General features: G+C 38.7%; 1 protein-coding gene across 1 annotated transcript; it reads left to right on the top strand.

The window, feature by feature from the left end:
* The first annotated feature begins 610 nt into the window (after positions 1 to 610).
* CLNS1A (chloride nucleotide-sensitive channel 1A) lies at positions 611 to 27,146 on the top strand. The gene is made up of 7 exons (XM_046638421.1): positions 611 to 812; positions 13,544 to 13,680; positions 17,954 to 18,055; positions 18,707 to 18,814; positions 19,932 to 20,105; positions 24,019 to 24,108; positions 26,373 to 27,146. The coding sequence occupies exons 1-6, from the start codon at positions 688 to 690 to the stop codon at positions 24,084 to 24,086; spliced, it is 714 nt and encodes a 237-aa protein (XP_046494377.1). The 5' UTR covers positions 611 to 687; the 3' UTR covers positions 24,087 to 24,108; positions 26,373 to 27,146.

Below are 27,146 nucleotides of genomic sequence, written 5' to 3'. Positions count from 1 at the left end.
GCTCTTCAGTGCCTAATTAATAAAGCAAGTGTTCCAAATCTGGTGGACTAATTCCCACTGAGGCAGCTCCCCACACGGAGTTAATTACCTCTTTGGGCTCGTTCGCCCGCCAGAGACGTGGGGATACGTGGCTCGAGCATTGGAAGGTGTCAGGACCTAGACTGACGTGTGGGACATGGTTGTTAAGCTGAGATGTGAATATGCCGGGACGAGGCGGGTGCAGGGGAGAAAAGCCGTGAACCCAATGAGGAGACCTCTGACCTGTAGATGAGTGTGACCTCTACTTCCTGTGCATCCTCAGGCAAGGGACTCATGTCTCAGATCTGTTTTCTCTTTTGTAGAAAAAGAAATTTATTATTCCTTGTGCTTTCTCTCTCACAGGCTTGCTGTGACAACCCTGAAGTTGGAGGCTGGGGAGACCATTCCACTATTCCAAGCCTGGAGCCTCAGAAATGGCGAGGGGTGAGATGGGGAGGGAGTCACGTGACAAACTCGGCCCTGCCGCCTCAGGCCTCCGAAAGCTTGCCCTAGAACGTCCAGTCTCTATGGTGGCTGGCGCTCAAATTCCGGTGCAGACTAGGTTGCCCTTCCGGGGCAGTTGCCACCGCTTCCGGGGCGGGACGCGGGGATTTGAGGTGGCTATTCCTCGGCTCGGTCCTGGCCTGTGTCTCCGCGCTCCTTGCTGCCATGAGCTTCCTCAAGAGTTTCCCGCCGCCGGGGTCGGCTGACGGGCTTCGGCAGCAGCAGTCGGATACCGAGGCTGTGCTGAACGGGAAGGGCCTCGGCACCGGCACCCTTTACATCGCCGAGAGGTAGGGTGCCTGTCCTCGAGCGCCGGCCTCCTGCGCGCCGCCCTCCTCCTGCTGGCGCGGGCCTTGCGGAGGAGCAGGGGCGAGACCGCGACCTCGCGGCTGCTGGGAGGGGGAGCGCGTGCTCGGTGTCGCCTCGGGGGTGCCTCTGCTCGATTGTTCTAGTGTCCTCTTCTCCGGAGCCTGCCTTTCTCTCTTCAGACGGAGTTCCCCTCACTGATTATGCTTTTTACCGGCCCGTTCACCGGAGAACTGGTGCGTGCGTTACTCTTTACTCAAGGGTTTGTTTTAAGGTTTTGAATTTTCAGACCGTGAGTTAGTCATTGATGTGTCTATCTTTCCCGATGAACAGATGCGGGAGGTGTTGCCCTGGGCATGATATACGGGCTTAGAGCAGATTGTGGAGGATTTTGAAAGTTTGATTAAGGAGTATGGATTTTCTTCTGTAGGTGTGGGTGGGGAGAGGAACACCCTCAAACCCCACGTTCGCTGGGGTCATATCCAGAAGAAGCTGACCTTTATTTCCCATTTCTGACTTCCATTTCCATTCCTAGAAGAAATTGCCCTTTTATTTGGCCACCTGGAGCACTTTGTACTTTCAGTCAGATCCAGACGGTTTAAATATTGCGGTTGTAGAACCGAGGTCTCTGTTTCCTTGACATAAAGTTCCATTCATCATCAAGCCAGCAGCGGCACGTTGAATCCTTCCTGTCCTTCCTATCTCTCTAACTTCACCTTCTGCTCCATCACTTTTGTCTACAGAGAAAGTTCTGTTTTTAAGAGCCTGTGTGATTACGTTGGACACACACAGGTTATCCAAGATAATCCCCCTTTTATTGTCAGTTTATTAGTAACCTTAATTACATCCACAAAGCCCCTTTTGCCATGTAACATAACGCATTCACAGGCTTGACACCAGGGGATGAAGGTCATAGGGGCCAAAATTCTGCCTACCACAGAGAGCACAAAAAAAAGTAAAGAACCCATGGTTTAGAGAGAAATCTAGACACTGAGCAAACCTTAGTCTTTTGGTCAATCATTGAGATAGCAGATAGGAAATATGGATGGGAGGAAAAGCAAGTTTGGGGTGAGGTGCAGAAAATGAGTTTGGTCTGGACATGTGGATTAGTTGGACATAGGAGTATGTCTCTTGGGAGAGTGGTATTAAAGATGGAGATTTGGAAATCATTAATGTAAGTGTTAGCATACTCCTGGGAATAGATTAGCTACCCCAGAAGAGAAGAGGGCCAAGGATGGAACCTTGGGGGGACATCCACATTAAGAGGTAGGTTATGGAAGAAGAAACTTGAGTAGAGAAGAGGAGGAGCAGTTCAAATAAGGTAAAATCCAAAAAGCATCTGTTGGATATTGACAAGAAGATCTTTACTGATGTTGGGAGAGCAGTTTCGTTTAAGTGGTGGAGATTGGAGCACGGATATATTTCTAGCCACCACACAATCCCACAGTCCCTTGTTTCTCCATGACTTCTCTCTCTATTGGCTTTTCTTTCTGTAATATAACTCCTTTTTGGGAAAGGTCCTATGCTTGTTTTTTAATTTTTAAAAATTTCAAACTTAGAGAAAAGTTGCAAGTGTTGTTAAGTAATACCTGTGGACCCCTCGCAGAGATTCATCAGCTGTTAACATTTTGCCACATTTATTTCTCTCTTTTTTTCTGAGCTATTTGAGAGTTGCAGACATGTTGTTACTTCACCTGTAAATACTTCAGCAAAAATCTCCTAAGAAGAAAGACATTCTCCTTACAACCACAATACACTTAGCACACTGAGTAGAAACTTTTTTTTTTTAAGATTTTATTTTTTTCCTTTTTCTCCCCAAAGCCCCCCAGTACATAGTTGTATATTCTTCGTTGTGGGTCCTTCTAGTTGTGGCATGTGGGACGCTGCCTCAGCATGGTTTGATGAGCAGTGCTGTGTCCGCGCCCAGGATTCAAACCAACAAAACACTGGGCCGCCTACAGCGGAGCGTGAACTTAACCACTCAGCCACGGGGCCAGCCCTAGAGACTCTTTTAAATTCTTATCTGTTTAAAAAAGAAAATTTATTTCAACTTTTCACTAACAAATATCTTATGTTTCTTCTTTAAGCAAATATTTTTGTAAAATATACCTAGAAAAAAGAACATCAATTATATATGTATAGTTTAAAGAATTATAATTAAACCAACACCTGTATATCCACCATCCAGGTTAAGAATAGAATATTACCAGTACATTGGACACCTCTTTACTCATCGTCACCTCCTTGGTCTCTTTCCCCTTTTTGTTCTTTCCCACTGAGCGTTTTCAAGACTTGATAGAATCAAGTTCTCAACAAACTGGGAAGGCTTCCTAGAGGATGTGACAAATGAGGATTAATTGTTACCCAGGTGAATGAGGCAGGGCTAAGGGGAAATGTTCTTTCTAATCAGAAGGAACAGGATGCTCAGAGGCAAGGGTGAGAAGCAATATTGTGTGTGCCAGGAGATATATATGTCCAGTTATGCACCTCATAACGTTTCAGTCAACGATGGACCCCGTGTACAATGATGGTCCCATAGTTTAGTACCATATAGTCTGGGTGTGTAGTAGGCTGTACCATCTAGGTTTGTAAGTATACTCTATGATGTTTGCACAACAAAATAGCCTAACGATACATTTCTCAGAACGTATCCCCATCATTAAGCGGCGCATGACTGTATATGTGTTTGTACACACACACAGTCTAGCAGTTCTTCCTCTGAGGGAATGAGGGAGACAGTGGAAAAATAATAAAGCTGGAGAAGGAGAGAACCGTGTTCATGACCTTGGCTTATAGCCCGAAGGCTTTGGGGAAACTGCTTTAGGATTTTAGGCAAAGAGGGACAGGGTCTGATTTGGTTTTAGGGTAGATAGTTTCTCAGATGTGTATTGAGAAATTTAGAATTCTCAGGCCTATTTTCAAAGCTTAGTTTTCATAGGAAGTTGCCTTTTTATCCAGGTAAGGAAGGGAACAGAGGCACGAATCATTCAAAATAGATCATTTGAGACAGGTAAAATGAAAAAGATAATTTAAACTTACAAGTAACACTTTTTTATATCTTATTGTAAAATTAATTTTAAACCAAATATTTAAACCAACTCAAATTGAAGACCTCTCTTATCTTCCTGTCCTGTTTTTCACCCCATGCCAGGAATAAAGGACACTGATCATACTTGTGCAGAAGTATTGGAAATTAGCAGAACATTCCTCTGCATGTCTCCTGGCTTTCTAAATCTTGTTTTTTCCTTTTGTTACTCATGGTTTCTTTGGGACTAGGTTTAGTTAGATATTTTGGTTTTGGAGGGCTTTTCTTCTAGAATGTAGGTAAAGAATAAATAAAAATCAGAACTTAATGATCAGAGTAAATGTTGGTTCTAAGTGGAATTTGCTTCTGCTCTGTCGACTGTATAATCCATGTCCATCTATAAGATTATGAGAACTCCCTAGGAGAAGCTTTGCAGAGGCAGTGTTTGTGTTCTGCCAGCAGTAAGAAACTACAGAGTAATTATTAGGTGCTTTTTAAAGTAAAGGCCATAATTTCATTGGCACTAAGTCTTATGTTGATATTTTAGTTTTTCCGTTACCTAATTGAGTCATTAAAGAAAGTTTTATGGCTCTGGATATTTGAAATCATTTTGGACACCCAAATTTGGAATGCTCCTTTCTTTTTTTTTTTGTTGAGTTAATGATAGGTTACAATCTTGTGAAATTTCAGTTGTACATTAATGTTTGTCAGTCATGTTGTAGGTGCACCACTTCACTCTTTGTGCCCAGCCCCCACCCCACCTTTCCCCTGGTATCCACTAAACTGTTCTTAGTCCATAATTTTAAATTCTTCATATGAGTGGAGTCATACACAGATTATCCTTCTCTCGCTGGCTTATTTCACTTAACATAATTCCCTCAAGGTCCATCCATGTTATTGCAAATGGAATGATTTTGTTCTGTTTTACAGCTGAGTAATAGTCCATTGTATATATGTACCACATCTTCTTTATCCATTCGTCTGTTGCTGGGCACTTAGGTTGCTTCCACATCTTGGCTATTGTAAATAATGCTGCAATGAACATTGGGGTGCATAGGACTTTTGGGATTGCTGACTTCAAGCTTTTTGGATAAATACCCAGTAGTGGGATGGCTGGATCGTATGGTAGTTCTATTTTTAATTTTTTGAGGAATCTCCATACTGTTTTCCATAGTGGCTGCACCAGTTTGCATTCCCACCAGCAGTGTATGAGGGTTCCTTTTTCTCCGCAACCTCTCCAACATTTGTTACTATTAGTTTTAGATATTTTTGTCATTCTAATAGGTGTAAGATGATATCTTAGTGTAGTTTTGATTTGCATTTCCCTGATGATCAGCGATGATGAGCATCTTTTCATGTGCCTATTGGCCATCAGTATATCTTCTTTGGAGAAATGTCTGTTCATGTCTCCAGCCCATTTTTTTGATTGGGTTGTTTGATGTTTTGTTGTTGAGTTGCGAGAGTTCTTTATATATTATGGATATTAAGCCTTTGTCAGATAGATGACTTGCAAATATTTTTTCCCAGTTAGTGGGTTGTTTTTTTGTTCAATCCTGTTTTCATTTGCCTTGAAGAAGCTCTTTAGTCTAATGAAGTCCCATTTATTTATTCTTTCTGTTGTTTCCCTTCTCTGAGAAGGCATGGTGTCCGAAAAGATCCTTTTAATACTGATGTCAAAGAGTGTACTGCCTACGTTTTCTTCCAGAAGCCTTATGGTTTCAGGTCTCACCTTTAGGTCTTTAATCCATTTTGAGTTTATTTTGGTGAATGGTGAAAAAGAATGGTCAATTTTCATTCTTTTACATTGGATTTCCAGTTTTCCCAGCACCATTTGTTGAAAAGACTTTCTTTTCTCCATTGTATGCCCTCAGCTCCTTTGTCAAAGATTAGCTGTCCATAGATGTGTTGTTTTATTTCTGGGCTTTCAGTTCTGTTCCATTGATCTGTGCACCTGTTTTTGTACCAGTACCATGCTGTTTTGATTAATGTAGCTTTGTAGTATGTTTTGAAGTCAGGGATTGTGATGCCTCCCGTTTTGTTCTTTTTTCTCAGGATTGCTTTAGAAATTCGGGGTCTTTTGTTGCCCCATATGAATTTCAGGATTCTTTGTTCTAATTCTGTAAAGAATGTCATTGGGATTCTGATTGGGATGGCATTAAATCTGTAGATTGCTTTAGGTAGAAGGAACATTTTAACTATGTTTATTCTTCCAATCCATGTACATGGAATGTCTTTCCATCTCCTTATGTCGTCATCCAATTCTCTCAGAAAGGCCTTGTAATTTTCATTATATAGGTCCTTCACTTCTTAGTTAAATTTACCCCAAGGTATTTTATTCTTCTTGTTGTGATTGTGAATGGTATTGTGTTCTTGAGTTCTTTTTCTGTTGGTTCATTACTGGAGTATAGAAATGCTACTGATTTATGCAAATTGATTTTATACCCTGCAACTTTGCTGTAGTTGTTGATTACTTCTAACAGTTTTCCAATGGATTCTTTGGGGTTTTCTATATATAAGATCATGTCGTCTGCAAACAGCGAGAGTTTCACTTCTTCCCTCCCTATTTGGATTCCTTTTATTCCTTTATCTTGCGTGATTGCTCTGGTCAGGACCTCCAGTACTATGTTAAATAAGAGTGGTGATAGAGGGCATCCTTGTCTCGTTCCTGTTTTCAGGGGGATGGCGTTCAGTTTTTGCCCATTGAGTATGCTGTTGGCTGTGGGTTTGTCATATATGGCCTTTATTATGTTTCCTTCTATGCCCATTTTGTTCAGAGTTTTTATCATAAATGGCTGTTGGATCTTGTCAAATGCCTTCTCTGCATCTATTGAGATGATCATGTGGTTTTTATTCCTCAGTTTGTTGATGTGGTGTATCACGTTGATTGATTTGTGGATGTTGAACCATGCCTGTGTCGCTGGTATGAATCCCACCTGATCATGATGTATGATCCTTTTGATGAATTGCTGAATTCTGGTTGCAGAAATTTTGTTTAGAATTTTTGCATCTATGTTCATCAGTGATATTGGCCTGTAGTTCTCTTTTTTTGTGGTGTCCTTGTCAGGTTTTGGTATCAGCGTGATGTCGGCCTCATAGAATGTGTTAGGGAGTGTTCCATCTTCCCTAATTTTTTGGAATAGCTTGAAAAGGATAGGTATTAAATCCTCTCTGAAAGTTTGGTAGAATTCCCCAGGAGAGCCATCTGGTCCTGGGGTTTTATTCTTTGGGATGTTTTTGATTGCTATTTCAATCTCTTTCCTTGTGATTGGTCTGTTCAAATTGTCTGCCTCTTCTTGAGTGAGCTTTGTAGGAGTCCAAGAATTTATCCATTTCCTCTAGGTTATCCATTCTGTTGGCATATAGTTTTTTGTAGTATTCTCTTATAATCTGTTGTATTTCTGCAGGGTCTGTTGTTATTTCTCCTCGCTCATTTGTGATTTTGTTTATTTGAGCTTTATCCCTTTTTTTCTTTGTAAGTCTGGCTAGTGGTTTGTCAATTTTATTTATCTTCTCAAAAAACCAGCTCTTTGTCTCATTGATCCTTTCTACTGCCTTTTTCGTTTCAATAGTATTTATTTCTGCTCTGATTTTTATTATTTCTCTCCTTCTGCTGACTTTGGGCTTCATTTGTTCTTTTTTCTCTAGTCCAGTTAGGTGTGCTTTAAGGTTGCTTATTTGGGATTTTTCTTGTTTGTTAAGATGTGCCTGTATTGCCTGAATTTTCCTCTTAATACAGCTTTTGCTGTATCCCATATGAGTTGGTATGTCATGCTATCATTTTCATTTCTGTCCAGGTATTTTTTTATTTCTTCTTTAATTTCTTCAATGATCCATTGCTCGTTCAGTAGTGTGTTGTTTAGTCTCCACATCTTTGTGCCTTTCTCAGCTTTTTTCTTGTAATTAATTTCTAGCCTTATAGCACTATGATCGGAGAAGATGCTTGTTATTATGTCAATTTTTTTAAATTTGTAGAGGCTTGCCTTGTTTACCAACATATGGTCTGTCCTTGAGAATGTTCCATGTGCACTTGAGAAGAATGTGTATTCAGCTCTTTCAGGGTGAGGTGATCTATATATGTCTACTAGTCCAATTGTTTTAGTTTTTCATTTAGCTCCACTATTTCCTTGTTGATTTTCTGTCTGGATGATCTGTCCATTGATGTGAGTGGGGTGTTGAGGTCCCCTACTATTATTGTGTTGTTTTTAACATCTTCCTTTAGGTCTGTTAATAGTTGCTTTATGAATCTTGGTGCTCCTTTGTTGGGTGCATAGATATTTATAAGCGTTATTTCTTCTTGATGAAGTGTCCCTTTGATCATTATATATTGTCCCTCTGTGTCTCTCTTTACCTGTCTTATTTTGAAATCCACTTGGTCTGATATAAGAATTGCAACACCTGCCTTTTTTTCCTTGCTATTTGCTTGAAGTATTGTCCTCCACCCCTTCACCCTGAGTCTGTGTTTGTCCTTGGGGCTGAGGTGTGTTTCCTGGAGGCAACAAATTGTTGGATCTTGTTCTTTAATCCATTTTGCCACTCTGTGTTTCTTTATTGGAGAGTTCAATCCATTCACATTGAGAGTGATTATTGATGCATGTGGACTTAATGCTGTTAATCTGTCGCTCATTATCTTGTTTTCCTGCGTTTCTTTTCCTGTGTGCTTTAGCCTACCCATTTAATACTGCAATTTCTTATGCTGGGTTTCTTAGATTTTTCCTTATTTATGGTTTGTGACTCTGTTCTGTACTTTATTTTAGTGTCTACCTTGAAGTTTGTATTTAGAATCTCGTGTATAATATAGTCTATTCTCTGGTGGTCTCTTACTTACTTGACCAATACTGATTTAGACCCTTTGCTCTTCCCCTCCTAAATAATTATTTTCATTTTTTATTCCAACTCGTCTTATTAATTTGTAGTTAGAGTGATAAGATCGTCTTTGCTTTGGTAGTTTCCTTACCTTTACCCTAATGCTATAGTTGAATATTTGCTATCCTGTTCTGGTTCTATCCATCGGTCTCCCTAGTCTGTGGATTGTGTCCCCTTTCTCCCTTTTTTCTTTTTTCAGGTATGAGAGCCTTCTTGAGGATTTCTTGTAATGGAGGGCTTTTGGTTACAAATTCCCTTAACTTTTGTTTGTCTGGAAAAGATTTAATTTCTTCCTCATATCTGAAGGAAATTCTTGCTGGATAGAGTATTCTTGGCTGAAGATTTTTATCCCTTAAAGCTTTGAATATGTCACTCCATTCTCTCCTAGCTTGTAGGGTTTCTGTAGAGAAGTCCGCTGACAGTCCGATAGGGGCTCCTTTATAGGTTATTCTCTTTTTTTTTCTTACTTCCCTGAGTATTTTTTCCTTATCTTTCCTTTTTGCCAATTTTACTACTATGTGCCTTGGGGTAGCTCTTTTTACATTGACAAATCTAGGAGATCTAAAACCCTCCTCTACACACATTTCTCCGTCGATCCCTAGATTTGGGAAGTTCTTTTCAATAATTTTGTTAAGCACACTTTCTGCTCCATTTTCCTTTTCCATATTCTCGGGAATTCCTATGATCCTTATGTTCTTACTCCTCATTGAATCCATTATCTCTCAGAGATTTTCCTCATTTTTTTTGATCCTTAGTTCTCTTTCTTCCTCTGTCTGGAGCCATTCAGCCTATCTATCTTCAATTATGTTAATTTGCTCTTCTATGGTGTGTACACACGGGCATTCAGGGAATCTGTATTCTGTTTTATCTGGTCCATTGTGTTTTTCATCTCAAGTAATTCTGTTTGATTCTTCTTTATGATTTCAAACTCTTTTGTGAAGTAACTCCAGAACTCGGCTTGTTTCTCTTTCTCTCTACCTCATTGAGTTTTTTGATTATAGCTGCTCTGAACTCATTATCACTTAGTTTACCTAATTCCAAATCCTCAGGACTTAATTCTATGTTTTTATTGTTTTCCTTCTGGTCTGGGGCTTTTATAAATTGCTGGATGGTAGAGGAGCGGTTTTTTCGCATGGTGGTAGAATTTGGTTGCAGTTACAGCCTGTGGCCACTAGATGGGGGTCAAGAGCCGCGTGTTATGAGCTCTCCGCCCGCAACAAGATGGCTGCGCCCACTGGCTTTGCCGGGGCGGAGGGGCTGTTACTGACACGCACAGGTCTGGGTTCAGATCAGTTCTGTTCTCTGGTCTCCCGAGGCCCTTGGTTTATGGGGTCCCCACAGATGGAAGCTTTCCCCGTGTCAGCGAGTTTCCACTGAACCAGGGCAGGAGTCCTGGATGATCCCCCGTTGCGCGGCCCCTCCCCTGCTCCTTCCCGACCCGCACAGCAGCGATCACAGACTCTAGGGGAGGGAGCGATGTTCTCTCCTACCATTCCAGCGCCTCCGAGGCTGTAAGTAGGGTTTATGATCGCCGCCTTCTTGGTATTGTAGGTCTCTAACGAGCTGGCATTATGTTTATTCTCTGAAATTCAGTTCTTCCAATCTTTTGTTGTATTTTGGAGGGGAGAGAATCCCAGGTCAGCTCACCCCGCCATTTTGCTCTGCCCCTTCTCCCCTCCTGGAATGCTCCTTTCTTAATTGTGATAATGCCAGGGGAGTTTTAAGTTGAGAAAAGGGAGTTTATCTGCTTAAAATAATATAGTTTTAGTAAGGGACTGGCAGTACTTCTCTGATACATGAGCACTTTCATCTTCACATTAGGTGGAAAGAGGTGGCCCAGAAAGGTACATACTGCACACAATCTAATTAGAATAATGATATCCATTTCTTTGGAATCAGTGGGGTGAGTCATTCTGGAAAATCATTTCTAGAGCTTCACCACTTTAGGCTCCTTAAGATTTATCCTTTTAAGCCTCCCAGGTTTTCTTTTTCTTTTTTTAATAAGCATGTTGCATGGAAATCTTTCCAAATGGCAGTGCCTATTTTCTTGGTATTGCTTTTTTAAGTGTACAGATTGTTGCATTTTAGGATATTTACAGAGTTGAACAATTATCACCACAACCCAATTTTGCTTCTGCTTTTGCTACCTGAGCATCATGTGTTAGACACTCGCATTGTGCTGTTAGACATTGATTTTCTTTAGGGGGACTGAGCCGTAAAGTTCAGCGTCCTCTAACATTGAATATGAATGATCTCAGACTGCTGCACTGTCATCATTCCTGCCCAAGGGAGTCCCGGGTTCTCCTATGGTATTTGCTTTTCCTTGGTTAGAAATTAGACAGCCAGGGGTCGGCCCTGTGGCCGAGTGGTTAATTTCACCGCTTCAGTGGCCCAGGTTTTCACCAGTTCCAATCCTGGGTGCGGACATGGCACCGCTCATCAGGCCATGGTGAGGCAGCATCCCACATGCCACAACTAGAAGGACCCACAACTAAAAATATACAACTATATACTGCGGGCATCTGGGGAGGAAAAAAAGCAGGAAAAAAAAAAAGATTGGCAACAGTTGTTAGTTCAGGTGCCAATCTTTAAAAAAAAAAGAAATTAGACAGCCAGCCTTGTTAAAATTGTTTAGAAAATAGAATGATACAGGGGTTTTATTGCGTTTAACTTCTTTTTTTAACAACAGCTTTATTGAGATAATTCACGTAGCATGCCCATGTAAAGTCTATAGTTCAGTGGTTTTTAGTCTGTTTACAGAGTTGTGCAACCATCATCACAGTCAATATTAGAATATTTTCATTGCCCCCAAAGGACACCGTCACCCATTAGCAGTCATTCTCTATTTCCTTCTAAGCAACCACTATGTTGCATTAACTTTTATTTCATTAACCTTGTTTTGTGATTTCTTAAGGTTTTTGTGTGTGTGTGAGGAAGATGGGCCCTGAGCTAACATCCGTTGCCAATCTTCCCCTTTTTATTTGAGGAAGATTGTCCCTGAACTAACACTTGTGCCAGTCTTCCTCTATTTTGTACGTGGGACGTTGCCACAGCATGGCTTGATGAGCAGCGTATAGGTCCGCAAGATGTGAACCTGTGAACCCTGGGCTGCTGGAGCAGAGCACAAGCACATAACCACTAGGCCACTGGACCAGCCCCCTTGAGGATTTTTTTCGCTACTTTTTTTTTCTGCTGAGTGGTGCAGTTCCAGATGAGTGAAGTATTAGCAAAAAATTAATCACCCCTTACTCAAAACTCAACATACTTATTTTGGTAGTATGTTTCCTTTGTTATGCCAATAAAATATTTTCCTTTGACCACTTTTGGGGGAAAACTAGACCTTACTTATCTGTGGCTTTCTCTTTTTTTTGTGTGTGAGGAAGATTCGCCCTGAACTAGCATCTGTTGCCAATCTTCCTCTTTTTTTTTTTTTTTTGGCTTGAGAAAGATTAACCCTGAGCTAACATCTGTGCCAGTCTTCCTCTCCTTTGTATGTGGGATACCTCCACAGCATGGCTGATGAGTGGAGTAGCTCTGCACCCAGGATCCGAACTCGGGATCCTAACCTGTGAACCCTTGGCCACCGAAAGGGAGCACATGGAACTTTAACCACTTGGCTGTGGGGCTGTCCCCTGTGGCTTTCTCTTAAAGCTGCAGAATAGGGCTGGCCCTGTGGCACAGTGGTTAAGTGCTCACGTTCCGCTTCTTGGTGGCCCGGGGTTCGCCAGTTCAGATCCAGGGTGCGGACATGGCACTGCTTGGCAAAAAGCCATGCTGTGGTAGGCATCCCACATATAAAGTAGAGGAAGATGGGCACAGATGTTAGCTCAGAGCCAGTCTTCCTCAGCAAAAAGAGGAGGATTGGCAGTAGTTAGCTCAGGGCTAATCTTCCTCAAAAAAAAAAAAAAGCTGCAGAATGAATGACAGGCTTCATAAAGTCTGTCTTTCAATGTGATATGTTCTAACTTGTAGTATGATTATAGCCCTTTCATGTGTATGTCATTTAATGTAGGATTAGTAGAGATATTAGTGATTCCTAGGTATTTATTGCATACTTAACATGCTGAGCACTATGCTAATGGTTTTGAAGAATATTGTTAAATAAAGAAATATGACAGATTCTTTTATCAAGTAGCTCACTTTCTGTCAGAGTACATAGAAGATTTATTACCCCCGAGTTAAGTGTTAAATGTTGTATTACTGAGCATAAGTGCCATGTAGAAAAAGAAGAGATCATTATGGACTGCAATAATTGGAGGGAGGGCTCAGAGAGGAGCTGGAACTTAACCAGATGAAGAGGATTTGCAAAAGCAAAGAAAGTACATGAAGACATTCCAAATAAGAAAAAGCATAAAAGGCATAGAAACACACATGTAGGGGCCAGCCTGGTGGCTTGGTGGTTAAGTTCCTGCCCTCTGCTTCAGCAGCCTGGGGTTCACCAGTTCAGATCTTGGGCGTGGACCTACACACTGCTCATCAAGCCATGGTAGCTTCCCACATAGAAGAATTAGAAGGACATACAACTAGGGTATACAACTACGTACTGGGGCTTTGGGGAGAAGAAAAAAAAAAGAAATACACGTGTGACTTAAGAAAAATTGCATTTCAAATCTTTTTGGATTTTTAGCTAGAAGAGACCATAACAGAATTGGTTTTAAAGAAATTCAGTTCCTGCTGCTAAATTTTCTTACTTTAGGGATGTTTCTAAACAGTGAGCTTGAATTTATTCACATGCATCAAAGTGTCCAAGCTGAACCTTTATGAACTTTAGGATATTACATTAGGATTCAATTTCTTCAAATAATCTACTTGAAATGTGTTTTTCAGCCGCCTGTCTTGGTTAGATGGCTCTGGATTAGGATTCTCACTGGAATACCCCACCATTAGTTTGCATGCAGTGTCCAGGGACCTAAATGCCTATCCACGAGAGCATTTGTATGTTATGGTGAATGCCCAATTTGAAGGTATGTATGGTGTAATTTAATCTTGAGCTTCCTTTGGTAGCATATTATATTTTAAAAAGCAGTCTGTGATCATAATGTAATTTTCAAGCCATTGACCTATTTTGGATAATAGTTTATTAAAGAAAATTTCAGCGCAGTAAAACAGTTTGGATACTGCCTTTTATTTTCTATGTATTTGCACTTAGAATTATTCAGTTATTGTGGATGCATTTCTGATTTTTCCTATTAACTGTTTATTCTCTTGGTAAAGGCATTTGTATTTGGCACCCATAGAGGCTTGGATCAGTATACTTGAAGCTTCCTAGAGTTTAGGGTAGAACCTTTTTTATTTTGTCACAGAAGTGGTTCTCAGTAGGGGGGTGACATTTCCCTTCCCCCACATTTGGCAATGAGATTTTGGTTGTCATGACTCGGGTTGGGAAGGAATGCTACTGGCATCTAGTAGTTAGAGGCAAGGTATGCTAGTAAACATCCTACAACTCACAAGACAGTCTCCCCACCAAAGAATTACCCCATCCAAATGTCAGTAGTGCCAAGTTTGAGAAACCCTGGGTTACAAGATTTCCAAGTTTTGCTGTCAGAGATGACTACAAAGGTTCATAAAAATCTAGTGAAGTGGATGAAAGAAAAAGTAGGAAGGACAAAAAAAATCCATTTTTTTAGACCGTCATCAATGGGTTGTAAGAATTCTGAATGAGAAACAAGTTAGGCACAAAATAAAAACTTGTGTTTTATTTCTGTAAAACTAACTAAATAAGAAGTTTATATACTATGTTGTGTTAACTTAATATGTTTGTCTTTTGTAGAAATGCAGAACTTTGAGGTTGAAAGTACATTTGTCAGACTTTTAGTAAACTTGCTTTTAAGATAATAGGTTGCTTTTCTTTGACATAGTGTATAAGAGACAATCCCATGAGTTTTCCTGTTGAGCTATTGCTCCTTTAGTTTATTTTAATATGGTTTCAGATATAAGATGACCATTTATATTCAGTGTGGCACAGTGAGAAGCCCTGCCTCATTTAGTGGTAATGGCTGATTCAACTACGGTCATGCATCGCTTAATGACAGGGATGCTTTTCTGAGAAATGCATTGTTAAGTAATTTCATTGTTGTGCGAACATCATGGAGTGTACTTAGGCAAACTTAGTGTAGCCCCACTACACACCTAGGCTGTATGGTACTAATCTTATGGGACCTCTGTCATAGATGCAGTCCATTGTTGACCGAAATGTCATTAAATGGTGCATGACTGTATCTGAAAATATTTTTGTTATAAGATTGCAAACTCTTGCCATTGGTAAGGGTCCAGAGATAGATAAAAATCTAGTAAAGTTTGAAAGAGAGGGTAAGGAAGAGTAAAAACTGTTGACCCTGTAGTAGGACTTTAAGATGAGGAGGTGTTGGGCACTAAAGTTCACTTTCCATCTAAGTACGTACAAGTATGATTTTATAACCAAGAGTATTACATATGTCATGTTTTGGTTAAAGCACTCATTCATTCATAGAAATGTAGAAATAGACTGCAAAGTACCCTTGTCAGTCAATTCCAAGTGCTGGTGTGAAATGCCCAAAAATAGTGTAGAACATTGGCATTGGGCAAGGTGCATATCAAAAAGTAAGGTTAGAGAGGTAGGGTTTGAATAAAGCTAGTTGAAGAGAAAAGCACACTGAATAAAAAGACTCTGTCATTAACTTGCTAGGCATGTGATTTTCTTCTCTCTGAGCCTCAATTTTATGCAGAAAAATTAGGTGATTATAGTAGTCTCTAGTTCTTATACCTGGCTGCACATGAGAAACACCTGGGGAACTTACTACAAATGTAAATCCTGGGAATTCCAAACCAAGGAAAAGGATTCAGTAGGTTTGGTGTAGATATTTTAAAGGTTTGCTGTGTATGATTATTTTCTTGAAATTGATGGGATTTTGGTTAATCCTTTCTTATTAAAATGAGTAGGACTTTTCTTACTAGAAGGTAGAATCCTCCTGGGGCATGTTTATTTCAATAGCTCTCCAGTTCTGTTTATCTGAAACTCCACTCTTCTCCTAAGTTACACATGCTTGGACCCTATTTTCCTAGCCTTTGTTTCTCTCATCCTGATTCTCCAAGCTCCAGATTTTTTTTCTCGTTGGCTTATCTACATAAACCTCTTTAAAATAGGCCATCAGGTTATTGTTAAGGACATTAGATTATTTTTTAAATGACTAAAAAATTATCCCCATTGTTGAAAATTTAGCAAAATTTAAAGAGACTGAAAATGTGACAGCCACTACTGTGATCTAGCACGAGATGATGAGTGTTGGTCATGGTTGTATTTTTTTCCTAATTATAAAAATACTGTATTAATTTGTTGCCTTAAGGTGGATTCTTTAGGATATAAAAGAAATTGTTAATAGTGGTTACTTCTAGGGTGAGGAACTAGAATGGTAGGGACCTATGTTTTCCTTTGAATCCATCTAGACTCTTTCAATTATTTTTATACCACTGTGTATTTTATAATTTAAAAAGTGATGTTGATTCAGTTATAGAATAATAATTTCAGTATATCATTTTTTAAAAATTGCATTGAAAAAGTTTGATAGTACCATAATATATTCAACTATTTAGAATTATTTAGATTTCTCCAGTATTTTTGTATTAGTTTACTTGTTTACAGAGGACATGTATATTATATTTAACAATATAATAACATTAGAAACAGAACAGGAAAAGTCCTATTAAATCTGTTATTTAAAACTGTTAATAGTGGCCATTTTAAAGTTTTTCTTTCTTTTTTGTTTTTTGCTTAACTGTATTTTTTCACTCTACAGTGAGTTTGTATGATTTATAAAATAAAAAATTTTTTAAAAATTTAGTGGATACCCCCTATAATTGATTCCTGTGAGTAGAATTACTGCATTAAAGGTAATAAACATTTTTAAAGCTCTTAATGTATATTGTCAGATTGCTTTCCTGAAAGTTTTTATCAATTTATACTTTCAATAGTAATGTATAAGAAAACCTTTCCAGCTTATCTTCATCTGTGTGGAGAATTAACACTTTTTTAAAATGTTAACTTTAATATGCTAAACAAAATTTAATTTATATTTTTAAGATTATTAGTTTTGAAGTTTTGGGGTCTAAATATTTTTGTTGACCTAGGGTTTTTTTTCCATTATGAATTAATTCAAACATTGAAAAGTGCAGAGAGCAATAAAAATTTTTCATTATTCAATATCCAGCATAAATTTTAACCTTTTTTCATAGTTACTCAGGTATTTTAAAGAAAGAAAACTATATGAATATTGTTGAAATCCTTTTCATATCCCTCCCCATTTCATTCTATACTCTCTGTTTCTAGAATTAAACATTATCTTAAAGATGATGTGTGTCATTTCTGTCTATGCTTTTAGATTTCACTGAATATGCATATACCCACAAGCAGTATAATGGTTTGGTTTTGTTTTTAAAATTTTAATGTAAGTGGTGTTATATATATTCTGCAACTAGCTTTTTCACTCAGTTATTATTTTTAAGTCTATCCATTTTGGTACATGTAAATCACATTTGTTCATTTTTCACTGCCATCTGTATATAAAATGTAATGTGACCAGGTTACAATACATCTATTTACTTTTTTACTCAACATTTAGTTTTTATATTTTCACTAGTACCTGTGGTACTTTAGTAAACATTTGTGTACAAGCCCCTTGTCTACATAGTATGTACTTAGATGAGGAAATGGTTGCTGGGTAGGAGGATGTACACATCTCCAGAGTGGTTGTAGCAATTTCCACTTCCACAAGTGGCACGCGCGAGTCCTCTTTATTGAGCATTTGTATTTTTTCTTGCTTACAGATTTTTTAAATTTATCTGTTGGCTCGGTTAACTTTTGTGGGCCTTAGTTTTCTCATCTGCACATTGTTGGTGATGAAGCACATCAGTGGTTACAAGCTGCTGCTGAACCCTTAGTACAAGGTGAAAGGTCAAAGAAGCAGTGGACAGTGGAACTCTACTTGTTAGACGCCTGACTGTTGAAGTTTCCTCATCCCCTCCATGACCCTGAGGGGGCTTAGAATCCCTGGGCTCAGTGAAGTACAGTTTGACTAGACCAGAGGGACTATCCACGGTCTTTTTTTAGCTCTAAAATGACTATGTTCTTATAATTTGAAGTAAAAGTTGAATTGCAGTATTTAGGTATATCAATAAGCATCCTTCAAGAAATTCTTTTAGGCATTGTTTTTATCAAAACAAATAAACAACATCATTAAAAAGTTATTTTTATTCCCTTTCTAGAAGAATCAAAAGAATCTGTTGCTGATGAAGAAGAGGAAGACAGTGATGATGATGTTGAACCTATTGCCGAATTTAGATTTGTGCCTAATGATAAATCAGCATGTGAGTATTGTATAGAATTGATTCTTTTCCCTTTATGTACCAAGCATTGTTCCTGTCGACACACACACACCCCTTTACCCTCATTGCCTGCCTTCTATTGCCTTTTCTTTGTTTTAGCATCTGTAATATTGAGGACCAGATACCTATTAATATCAAAGATTGTGACTGTAGTGGGAGTACAGTAGACACCATGTTACTTGGTATGTTTTATCAATGGAGGAGTCTGGTTATTTTTATTAACTTGATGCTGTTCACTGTGAATCCCACTGGCTAGAGGGCAGAGAAGTCATTGGCAGTTCCAAAGTGAAAGATGCCAGGATAGCTGGAAAGAGGCTTATCAGCTGAAGGCCTTCACCCTGATATAGCAGTCTCACCAGGACTCTGACTCTTTCTCAGAAAATCCAACCGGGCATGAAGAGATCTCAATAGTAGCTTGAAATGACCTCTTACTATTTTGTGACTTGTCCATTGCCATCAAGCACTTTTCAAGACTGATTCTTCTTGGAATTTAGCAGGTTTTGTTAATGTCATGACCCTAGTACACCCCTTGTCTACCCATTAAAGTTATTTGCACTGATGGTTATTTCATTACATTTTTGTTGTGCATTGGCCAGAAAAAAGTATAAATTACAATTTAATTTTCTTCTTCAGTGGAGGCAATGTTCACTGCAATGTGTGAATGCCAGGCTTTACATCCAGATCCTGAAGATGAAGATTCAGATGATTACGATGGAGAAGAATATGATGTGGAAGCACATGGTTAGTGAAATGGATTTTTTTAAGTGTTTCTGTGTGTTTCATTTTAAGCATTTATTTGTACTAAGGTTGTGGGATTATAGTTGTTTATATCTCTACTAAATACCCATATAGTATGATTATTAATAAAAGTGAATGGCACAATTTATGTCTAAGTCAAATTGGAAAAAAATTTTGGGCTTTCCAAACTTGAGGGTAAAAAATAGAGATTATTGGGGGGTAGAAAATGGATAGAGATAAATGGAAGGAAAGAAATTGGTAGATAGGAAAATAGGCAGTCAGGAGAGTCTTTTTAAGTTGATGCAGCTACTCACAGAGAACAAGCCTTCTCCCTCCACCACTTTAAACCTGTATCACCTGCATCTTTATTTAACACAGTCCTTCAAACAGCTCATTGCCAAAGTCATTTCTTTTTCCCAGAACTGTACTTCATTTATCCAAGAGTATTTCCCCTGGCCTCCCCAGAACAGAATGCAGTCTCTAGCCTGGTAGAGTCTTGTAACTTGAGATGCCTGCTGTTCTCTTTTCTTTTCCCCACTGGTCTCATGTATACCAGTCTGGCTATCCAGAGCCCTTTCCTCTGTATGTACCCACTTCCTGGCTTTAGGAAAACTTATTTCTGGGTTTCTCCTTTATATATCTAAATACGTTCTCATCTTTGCTGAGATTTTTGGGTGATTCTTATTTTTGTATCCTTTTTGTATTTTCCAGAATTTCTGATTTTTTAAAAGGAGCATGTATTTTAATCAGGAGAAAATTTTCAGTACAAATTAATATCAAATTAATTTGCGCTCACCTGTGAAATTCCCAGCTTGGGACAATATAAGACTCCCTGACCTTAGGAACACCCTCCTTTCCTTCTCGTCCCGGACATTTGATTCTTTGGGAGTTGCTGTTCACTGTCTCATTATCTCTTGGAATCCCTTTTCATCCTATAGGATAGGGACTTTTTTTTATTTCTGTCTTCAACAGATGGCCTATATGTGTGTGTTAAATGAATGTTGAAAAGTGTTTCCTGGAAGCCTATTTTTACTGTACCTTTTCTTCAGTAAATGCATAATTGATGATCCATTTTTTTCTAATTGTTTTATAATAGCTTAAAAACTTTTTATTTGTTTAGAACAAGGGCAGGGGGACATCCCTACATTTTATACCTATGAAGAAGGATTATCTCACTTAACAGCAGAAGGCCAAGCCACATTGGAGAGATTAGAAGGAATGCTTTCTCAGTCTGTGAGCAGCCAATATAACATGGCTGGAGTCCGGACAGAAGATTCAATAAGAGATTATGAAGGTGAGTATCCTGTCTCTTCAGTGTGAACAGTCAGATGATCACTTGGGCAATAAGGGAAGTTATGGAGAGAACTTACATAGGTTCTTTTGGAAACTCTTAAAACAGAGAAATCTCAGAATTAACTTTTTATAGTGTAGGAAGCAAATGTGGAATTACATGGAATAGAAATTCTCAAGTAAATTTTTTTTTCTTTTTTTACTTTTTTTCCTAACTACAAAAATAGTCTGTGTTCATAGTCAGAATTGTTTTAAATGGGCACAAAGAAGAAATGAAAAATCAAGTATAATTCTAATTGAGAGACATCTATTAATTTTCTATTGCACGTCTTTCCAGTCTTTTTGTTTGTATGCTTGTGTGTGTATATATGAGTGTGCACACATTGATGCTGCCATTTTTATTTTTAAAATGGATTCCTACATGATTATATGTAAAACTAGGATAGTCAGTTGATTTAAAGGGTTAGGCAGCATTTAAGAAATTTGGGTTCTTTTTTTTGTGACAAACGTTTGGACCTTAAACAAATGGCTTAAAATGTTTCTGTTTCAGTTGTCTCATATTTGTAGGCTTCTTTGTAAATATTTTCCCTGTTAGACTGGTTCCCTTTTCTAAGTATCCTCTTTCAGTTAGAATCCAGGAAGTATTTTTTTTTTTTTTTGAGGAAGATTAGCCCTGAGCTAACATCTGCCACCAATCCTCCGCTTTTTGTTGAGGTTAGCCCTGAGCTAACATCTCTGCCCATCTTCCTCTACTTCATATGTAGGACAGCTGCCACAGCATGGCTTGACGAGTTGTGCGTAGGTCCACAGCGGGGATCTGAACGGGCGAACCCCAAACTGCCAAAGCAGAACATGTGAACTTAACCGCCACACCACCGGGCCAGCCCCCCAAAGTGTTCTTTTGACTCAGCCTTTATCATTTATTCCTCATCCAGTCCAATGCTGAATTCTGTACATTTTCCCTTTAAATGACTTTCAGATCTGCTTGCTATTACTACTGCTATCCTCCAAACCTAGGCCCTTTTCTTCTCACACTGGATTTACAGTAGTAAATTTTTTGCCTCAGTCATCCCTTCCTCCAGCTCACTGTGCCATATTAATCTTCTGAGAACACTCTCTGTCGCCCCTTTTTAATGATGTTCCCTTAGTGATTGCCTGATACTCACCATATAAGGTTCAAATTCTCATCAGATTCTAAAGAGACAACACTGTCTTTGTCTCCTATGTCTCCAATCTCGTTCCTGCTACCCTCAATAAAACATTTAGAGGGTGCTCTTATGTGCCAGACCCTAATTTTAAGCACATCACACATATTTACTCATTTAATCCTTTCAAGACCCCTCTGTGGTAGATGCTGTTATGATCCCCATTTTACAGATGGAGAAACTGAGGCACAGAGAGGTCACAACTTGCTTGAGGTCAAATAACTAATAAGTGGTAAGGGGATTAAATGAGCTAATATGCAAAAATGATATACCAGGCACTCTTATAAGCACTTGTTGCATCTTGTGTGTATTTAATGTATATTGTTATTTTATATTGCTAGAGTCTTAACACTTCTAGTTTTTAGTGATACAAAATATTCTTAAAGAGGGTTACCATAGTTTTTTTTTTTATTGGTACATTTAAGTTTTTCTCATAGTGTTGTGATCAATATCTCTATGCACATATCATGTTGACCTGGGGGTCCTGAAGTTCTGGGATATTTTAATTTGGAAAAGTGTAGGCTTTGGGTCACACGGTTCATCCTTATGTCTCCTCTCCATTTTAAGCCCTATCTCGTGAGCCTCTAACATAGGCTTTAGGGTGGCTTTAACATGGCCCAGATGATTTCTCATGCCCTACCAAACTCTTAGCTGAAAGAATTCAAGATGCTACCTTTTTTTATTACAGTGATTGACTAGAGAGTGCCTTTGGACATTGAAAAGCCTTTCATCACTGAAGAGTTTTTGCTTTTGTTTTTATTGTAGAATTTTTTATTTAATGCCTTTATAGCAAACGATTTTAAGGTCACAAACACTTTTTGCTAAAGTGAGATTTTTGGACTTTTATTCCTAAGCCCCATATTAAATTTGAGAGTTGCCTGTATATTAAATTTCTTCAGCTTATACCATGCCCCGTCCTTTAAAATTCTGAGTACCCACGTCACTCTTTTTGCCATTTATTTACTTAGACTTGTTTCTTTTTTCCTTTTTAAAATTCATTTTTTAAATTTTTAAAATAAAAATTGTATATATGTAAGGTGTGCAACATGTTTTGTTATACATAGTGAAATGATTACTGCAGTCAAGGTAATTAACATATCCATCTCCTCACATAGTTACTTTTTTTGTGTATGTGTGATGAGAACACCTGAGATCTGCCATCTTACTAAATTTCAGTCTTTTTGCCGTTTAAACATATGCTATCTACTAGTGGCATTTCAGTGCTTCATGTGCTTATTTATGTAAGAGATATTTATTGAGTTGCTGTGCCAGGTACAGAGAATACAGCGGTACTCGAGAGATGAGGTTACTGTCTTCACATCAATGGCATGCTAGTGGAGTGAAAAATAAATTAACTAATTAGGCAGTTACAGTATATTGTCATACAGCATTGAGATATGGGGAAGCTTGAAAATCTGTGGAGTCAGAGCTGGGCCCTTCAACCAGCCTGGGTAGTTAGAGATTCAAGCTTCATGGAGTAAATGACATCTAAGCCAAGATCTGAAAGATGAATAAAAGTGACCCAAGTGAAGGGGGATTACATACAGGTTGGGGAGAGAGGCAGGTGAGGGAATAGCCTTGTGCAAAGGTTCATGAGCCCATTCAGTTTTGGAGAACTGAAAATAGTTCATTATGTCTGGAACTCTGAGTGTGAAGGGCAACTATTATAGCAACAGATGAAAGTGGAGTAGTGAACTGGGCTGTATCTTAAAGGAACTTGAAAGCTGTGTTAAAGAATTTCAGCTTTACCTTTAGGTCAGTGGGAAGCCGCTGAAGAATTTTAGTTTGATTGGTGTTTCAGAAGATACACTGGCTATGATACGGAAAGTTAATTGCAGAGGGAAATACTGGAGGAAAGAAGAGAAACCTTCTTAAGTAACTTCTGTTTTAAATTAGATGAGAGATAGTGGCCTAAATTAAGTAGTGGCAGTAAATGTCAAAAGACAACAGATTTTAGAGAGAGAAGCAACAGAAGTTAGAAAGATGGTATGGGTTTCTGGATTGAACAGGTAAGAGGTGTCCTTTAGCAAGACTGAAAAGAGAAGCATTTTCTATGTGGGAAGATGATGAGTTAATTTTAGATACGTGTTTATGTTTGCATGCCCTGCTGGGTGTCCAGGTCGTGGGGTGCCAAGGGGCTGCAGGCAGAAGCCAGTTTGTGGTGGGCTGAAGAGTCAAGGGGTGCATAGCAGGCGAGGAAATGGAGAAAGCAGCTGTCGACAACTCTTTACAGGGGGCTTTTTTTTTTTTTTCTTATCCCCTCAGCCTTTTTAATGAAGTGAGAAAAACAGGGCAATAAGCAAGAACTTTGCTCATTTTGTCTTTTCTCTTGAATTATGGTGTAAGCTTTGTAAGGATAGGACTTCATATCTTTTTTTAAAAAGTCACACAGTGAATACCAAGCAGTTTATGAAGAGCGAACAGTTGAGGCTTACTGCATTTGAAAGTTCCTACCTAGTGTTCTTTTAGTGTTGAGGCTGAGAATTTACAAAGTACATGTTAAATGTATAGACTATTTTTAACTTGACCTAGATCCACATGAGGCGTTTTTCTTTCTCAGTTTGTTCCTTGATACTTTAATTTTCATAAGAGAAAGAAATAGCAACTTTTACTGACGGGGCACTGGCTTCCTTCTGGGCGAAGTGTAAGTTGAATCTTTACCTATGTGAAGCACTCAGTAGACTATTGCTTGGTGGTTAATTTTTTCTTCAGATGGGATGGAGGTAGATACTATACCAACAGTTGCTGGGCAGTTTGAAGATGCAGATGTTGACCACTGAAAATGATTTATGCTGCTTTGGGGTGAGTAGTTTATTTTCTCCTTTGTCACTGAACATGAAAATCATGTGAAATAATTTTTATTTTCATAATTCAAGAGAACTCTATGTAATTAGCATTTTGGGAAAATGTTAATTATCCATTTCTGAAATTATTGAAAATTATGTTTTTTCCCCTAAGAAATCAATGTTTACAAACAGGGTGATGTTCAGGTCAACGTTTACTGAGCACTTACCACATGCCAAGCACTGGTGTAAGTGTTGAGGATACATGGAAGAATAAGACGCATTGATCTTCAATGAACTCAGGAGAAGGACGTGAGCCCTTTGTTCAGACACAGAGATCTCTCTGGTCGGCTCAGTTGGGAGCAGCAGAGCCTGATATCATGTCTTGGTCTGCTCTTGAGTCACCTTTTCCCACTTTGTGATGGTTGAAACCTTAACATGTTCATCAAAAAACGCAAAGCAGAGATTTGCTGCAACTCACTGCTGTTCAATTTCTGGAGGAAGTAGTAGTAATTCAAAACTGAGTTTAAGCCTTTAATCATAATCTTGTGTCAGTTTCCTTCCTTCTGAAAATAATGGAGGACCAAGGTCCTGGGCATCTTAGCGTTCAAGGCTGATTTGCCAAACTGTAGTAAGCCCATGTTCAGTTGTCCAAAAGCTCTCATTTCCCAAGTTGCTTTATACCTGCTTTTCTTGGCTGACATAGGAGCTCACTGCCCGTTTTCTCTTCTCTGACACATTCACATCAGCTTTGCCTGAAGTTTGTCCCTCGCTATTTATTCACTACATGTTTCTCTGAGAAGAAAATTGTCCTCTGCCAGCTTGAGTATCTCATGTAGTTAGTTCACATACAGAACTAGGAATCCTAGTCGCCTGCCCTTTATAAGCTGCAAGATTTTCACATTGTTAAATTATTGTCTTTCTTTCCCCTCTACAGTGTCCTCCTACCTCTGACCTTATAGCATTTTCTTGAATACTAGCTGTCTTCCAATCTTGGAGATGCTACTTATATCTAGACCCTTTATTTTATTAAGGCATATAGTGATAGCATGGCAAGATTTATATATATTGGCTTGACTCTTCTACATTGTCAGTTACCTAGTTAGGTGGTGAGATCCTCCCTTATTCCTCCCATTGACCTTCCAAATTATTGCCATTGTGAATATAACACTGCTTCTTATCCAAACCATGAATTCTGATAATGGAGCTCTGCTTTCCTCTCAGATGCTATCAGTAGAACTATCAGAAAATAATCTCTTAAAGTTCTTTGCTTTATCTCTCTTTCCTTAAATACTTAATTTTTATTTCCACAACATTTACTTCTGTCATTGGTAGCTGTACAGTCTAAAATCAGCAATGTCTCCTCTGGGGTTAGCTAAAATTATGTGTTCCTATTGCTAGAGTTCTGTTGACGTGAATTTTCAGCTCTCACAGTCTCAGACGCCAGTCCTTCAGTTCTCTCTGTCATGGGAAGTCTTTTGGTACCAGCTTAAGTCTTATTCCCTTATTTCTCACCTTCTTATTTCCCACGTTCCTAATACTTATTTAGTAACTTTTATTGAAACTGGAAAACAGAATTTTTTTGATCTGGCTTTCACATACGTCTTAAAAAACAGACTATTCAGAGAATACCAGCCACTCTATTAATAAGGATTATGAAAAACTCATTTGGTCTGTCACTACTGGTTACACAAATGGGATGTTTCTGCAGTTTCCTGGCGAGAATTCTTAGGATTCTTTGTAATGTAATTCTGTGGTGAAATAACTATACAATAGCCACAAACTTTGTAATGAGCTGATGATTTCTTTTCTATTCATTTTATGCTACAGCTCAAGTGGAGAAATATTTTATTCATAAAGTTTATACAAGTTCTTCATCTGGATAATTGACCTAAATTCCAAACAATGTCTGTAAATTTTTAATCATTTAAAATTGTATTTGCCCTTAAGGGATGAGTAAGGAATAATTAGAGTGTTTATGCAACCATTAAAAATTTCAAGATAATGGCACTGGGACCTCTCAGTGCATGAGATTGGATGAAGGGAAAGGCACATGAATGGGAGAATCACAACTCGGCCACTTTTGGTTCTGTGCCTTTGGACAAGGCATAACAACTTCTAATCCTCAGTTTTCTCATCTGAAAAATGGGGATGATGATAACTACCTGGCAGGATTGTTGCAAAGGCTGAGATATAATATATTTAAGTCCCCTGGCACTCTTGACCAGGCACTCAATACATAATAGCTATTATTATAAACACTGTAAACCTTTTGTTTTTCAGATTCTGCTCATAACTGTAGGAGAGAACTTGGTGCTTCTTCCACTGTGGAGTGAGTGTTGATGAAAGTCTTTTCTTTCTCCAAAACTCACCTGAACCAGTTCTTTCTTGAGACAGACTATACTGAGACAACAAGCTGTCACCAGCAGAAGAAACTATGACCTTTATTAACAAAGGTGAATTAACTTAACCAAGAGGGTATTTGTAGTTTATCATTTACCCCAGAACTTTCTGTGTCTAGGTACCCCCTCAGTAGGCCTTTACTTCCTGCCTTCACTGTATGCATCTTCTGTAACCTAGCAGGCCTATGTGGTGAAAATGCATAGGTACTTGGAGGTGTAGGCAGACTGGATGGGAAAGAAAGAGGCTGATCCAAGATGTACCCCTTTAGGGCCTATGGATACCCTTATCTCTTAAAAAGAAGGGCAGAGATCTCAGAGAAGTCCTGGCCTCCACTCATTCTCCATAGGGGTGAGGGTCTTTTTACTAATTTGGGACCCAGATGAATTCATTCAGGCATCTCGAGGGAGCCTCTTTGGAAACTTCCCAGCCGCACATTCTACCACTCACAAGTGCTCCTGACTAGCTTTTGCTGCTTTACCATGTTTTGCCAGTCTGTTCTGTTGTAACCTCTTAGGTTATGTTCTTTAATTTCCAACCTCCTAGGTCACTTTCTGTAACAGAACAAGTGAAATTGGGATGAAGTCTTCAGAGTACTTCAGATGATAATTGTTTTGTCTTTGTAATAGCTTAACAAATAAATCTAGGTTTTCTATA

The sequence above is a fragment of the Equus quagga genome, chromosome 14 (genome assembly GCF_021613505.1).
Source record: "Equus quagga isolate Etosha38 chromosome 14, UCLA_HA_Equagga_1.0, whole genome shotgun sequence".
NCBI classification, from domain to species: domain Eukaryota; kingdom Metazoa; phylum Chordata; class Mammalia; order Perissodactyla; family Equidae; genus Equus; species Equus quagga.
The sequence above is the reverse complement of the archived record's forward strand: the minus strand, read 5'-3'. Positions and strand labels throughout refer to the sequence as shown.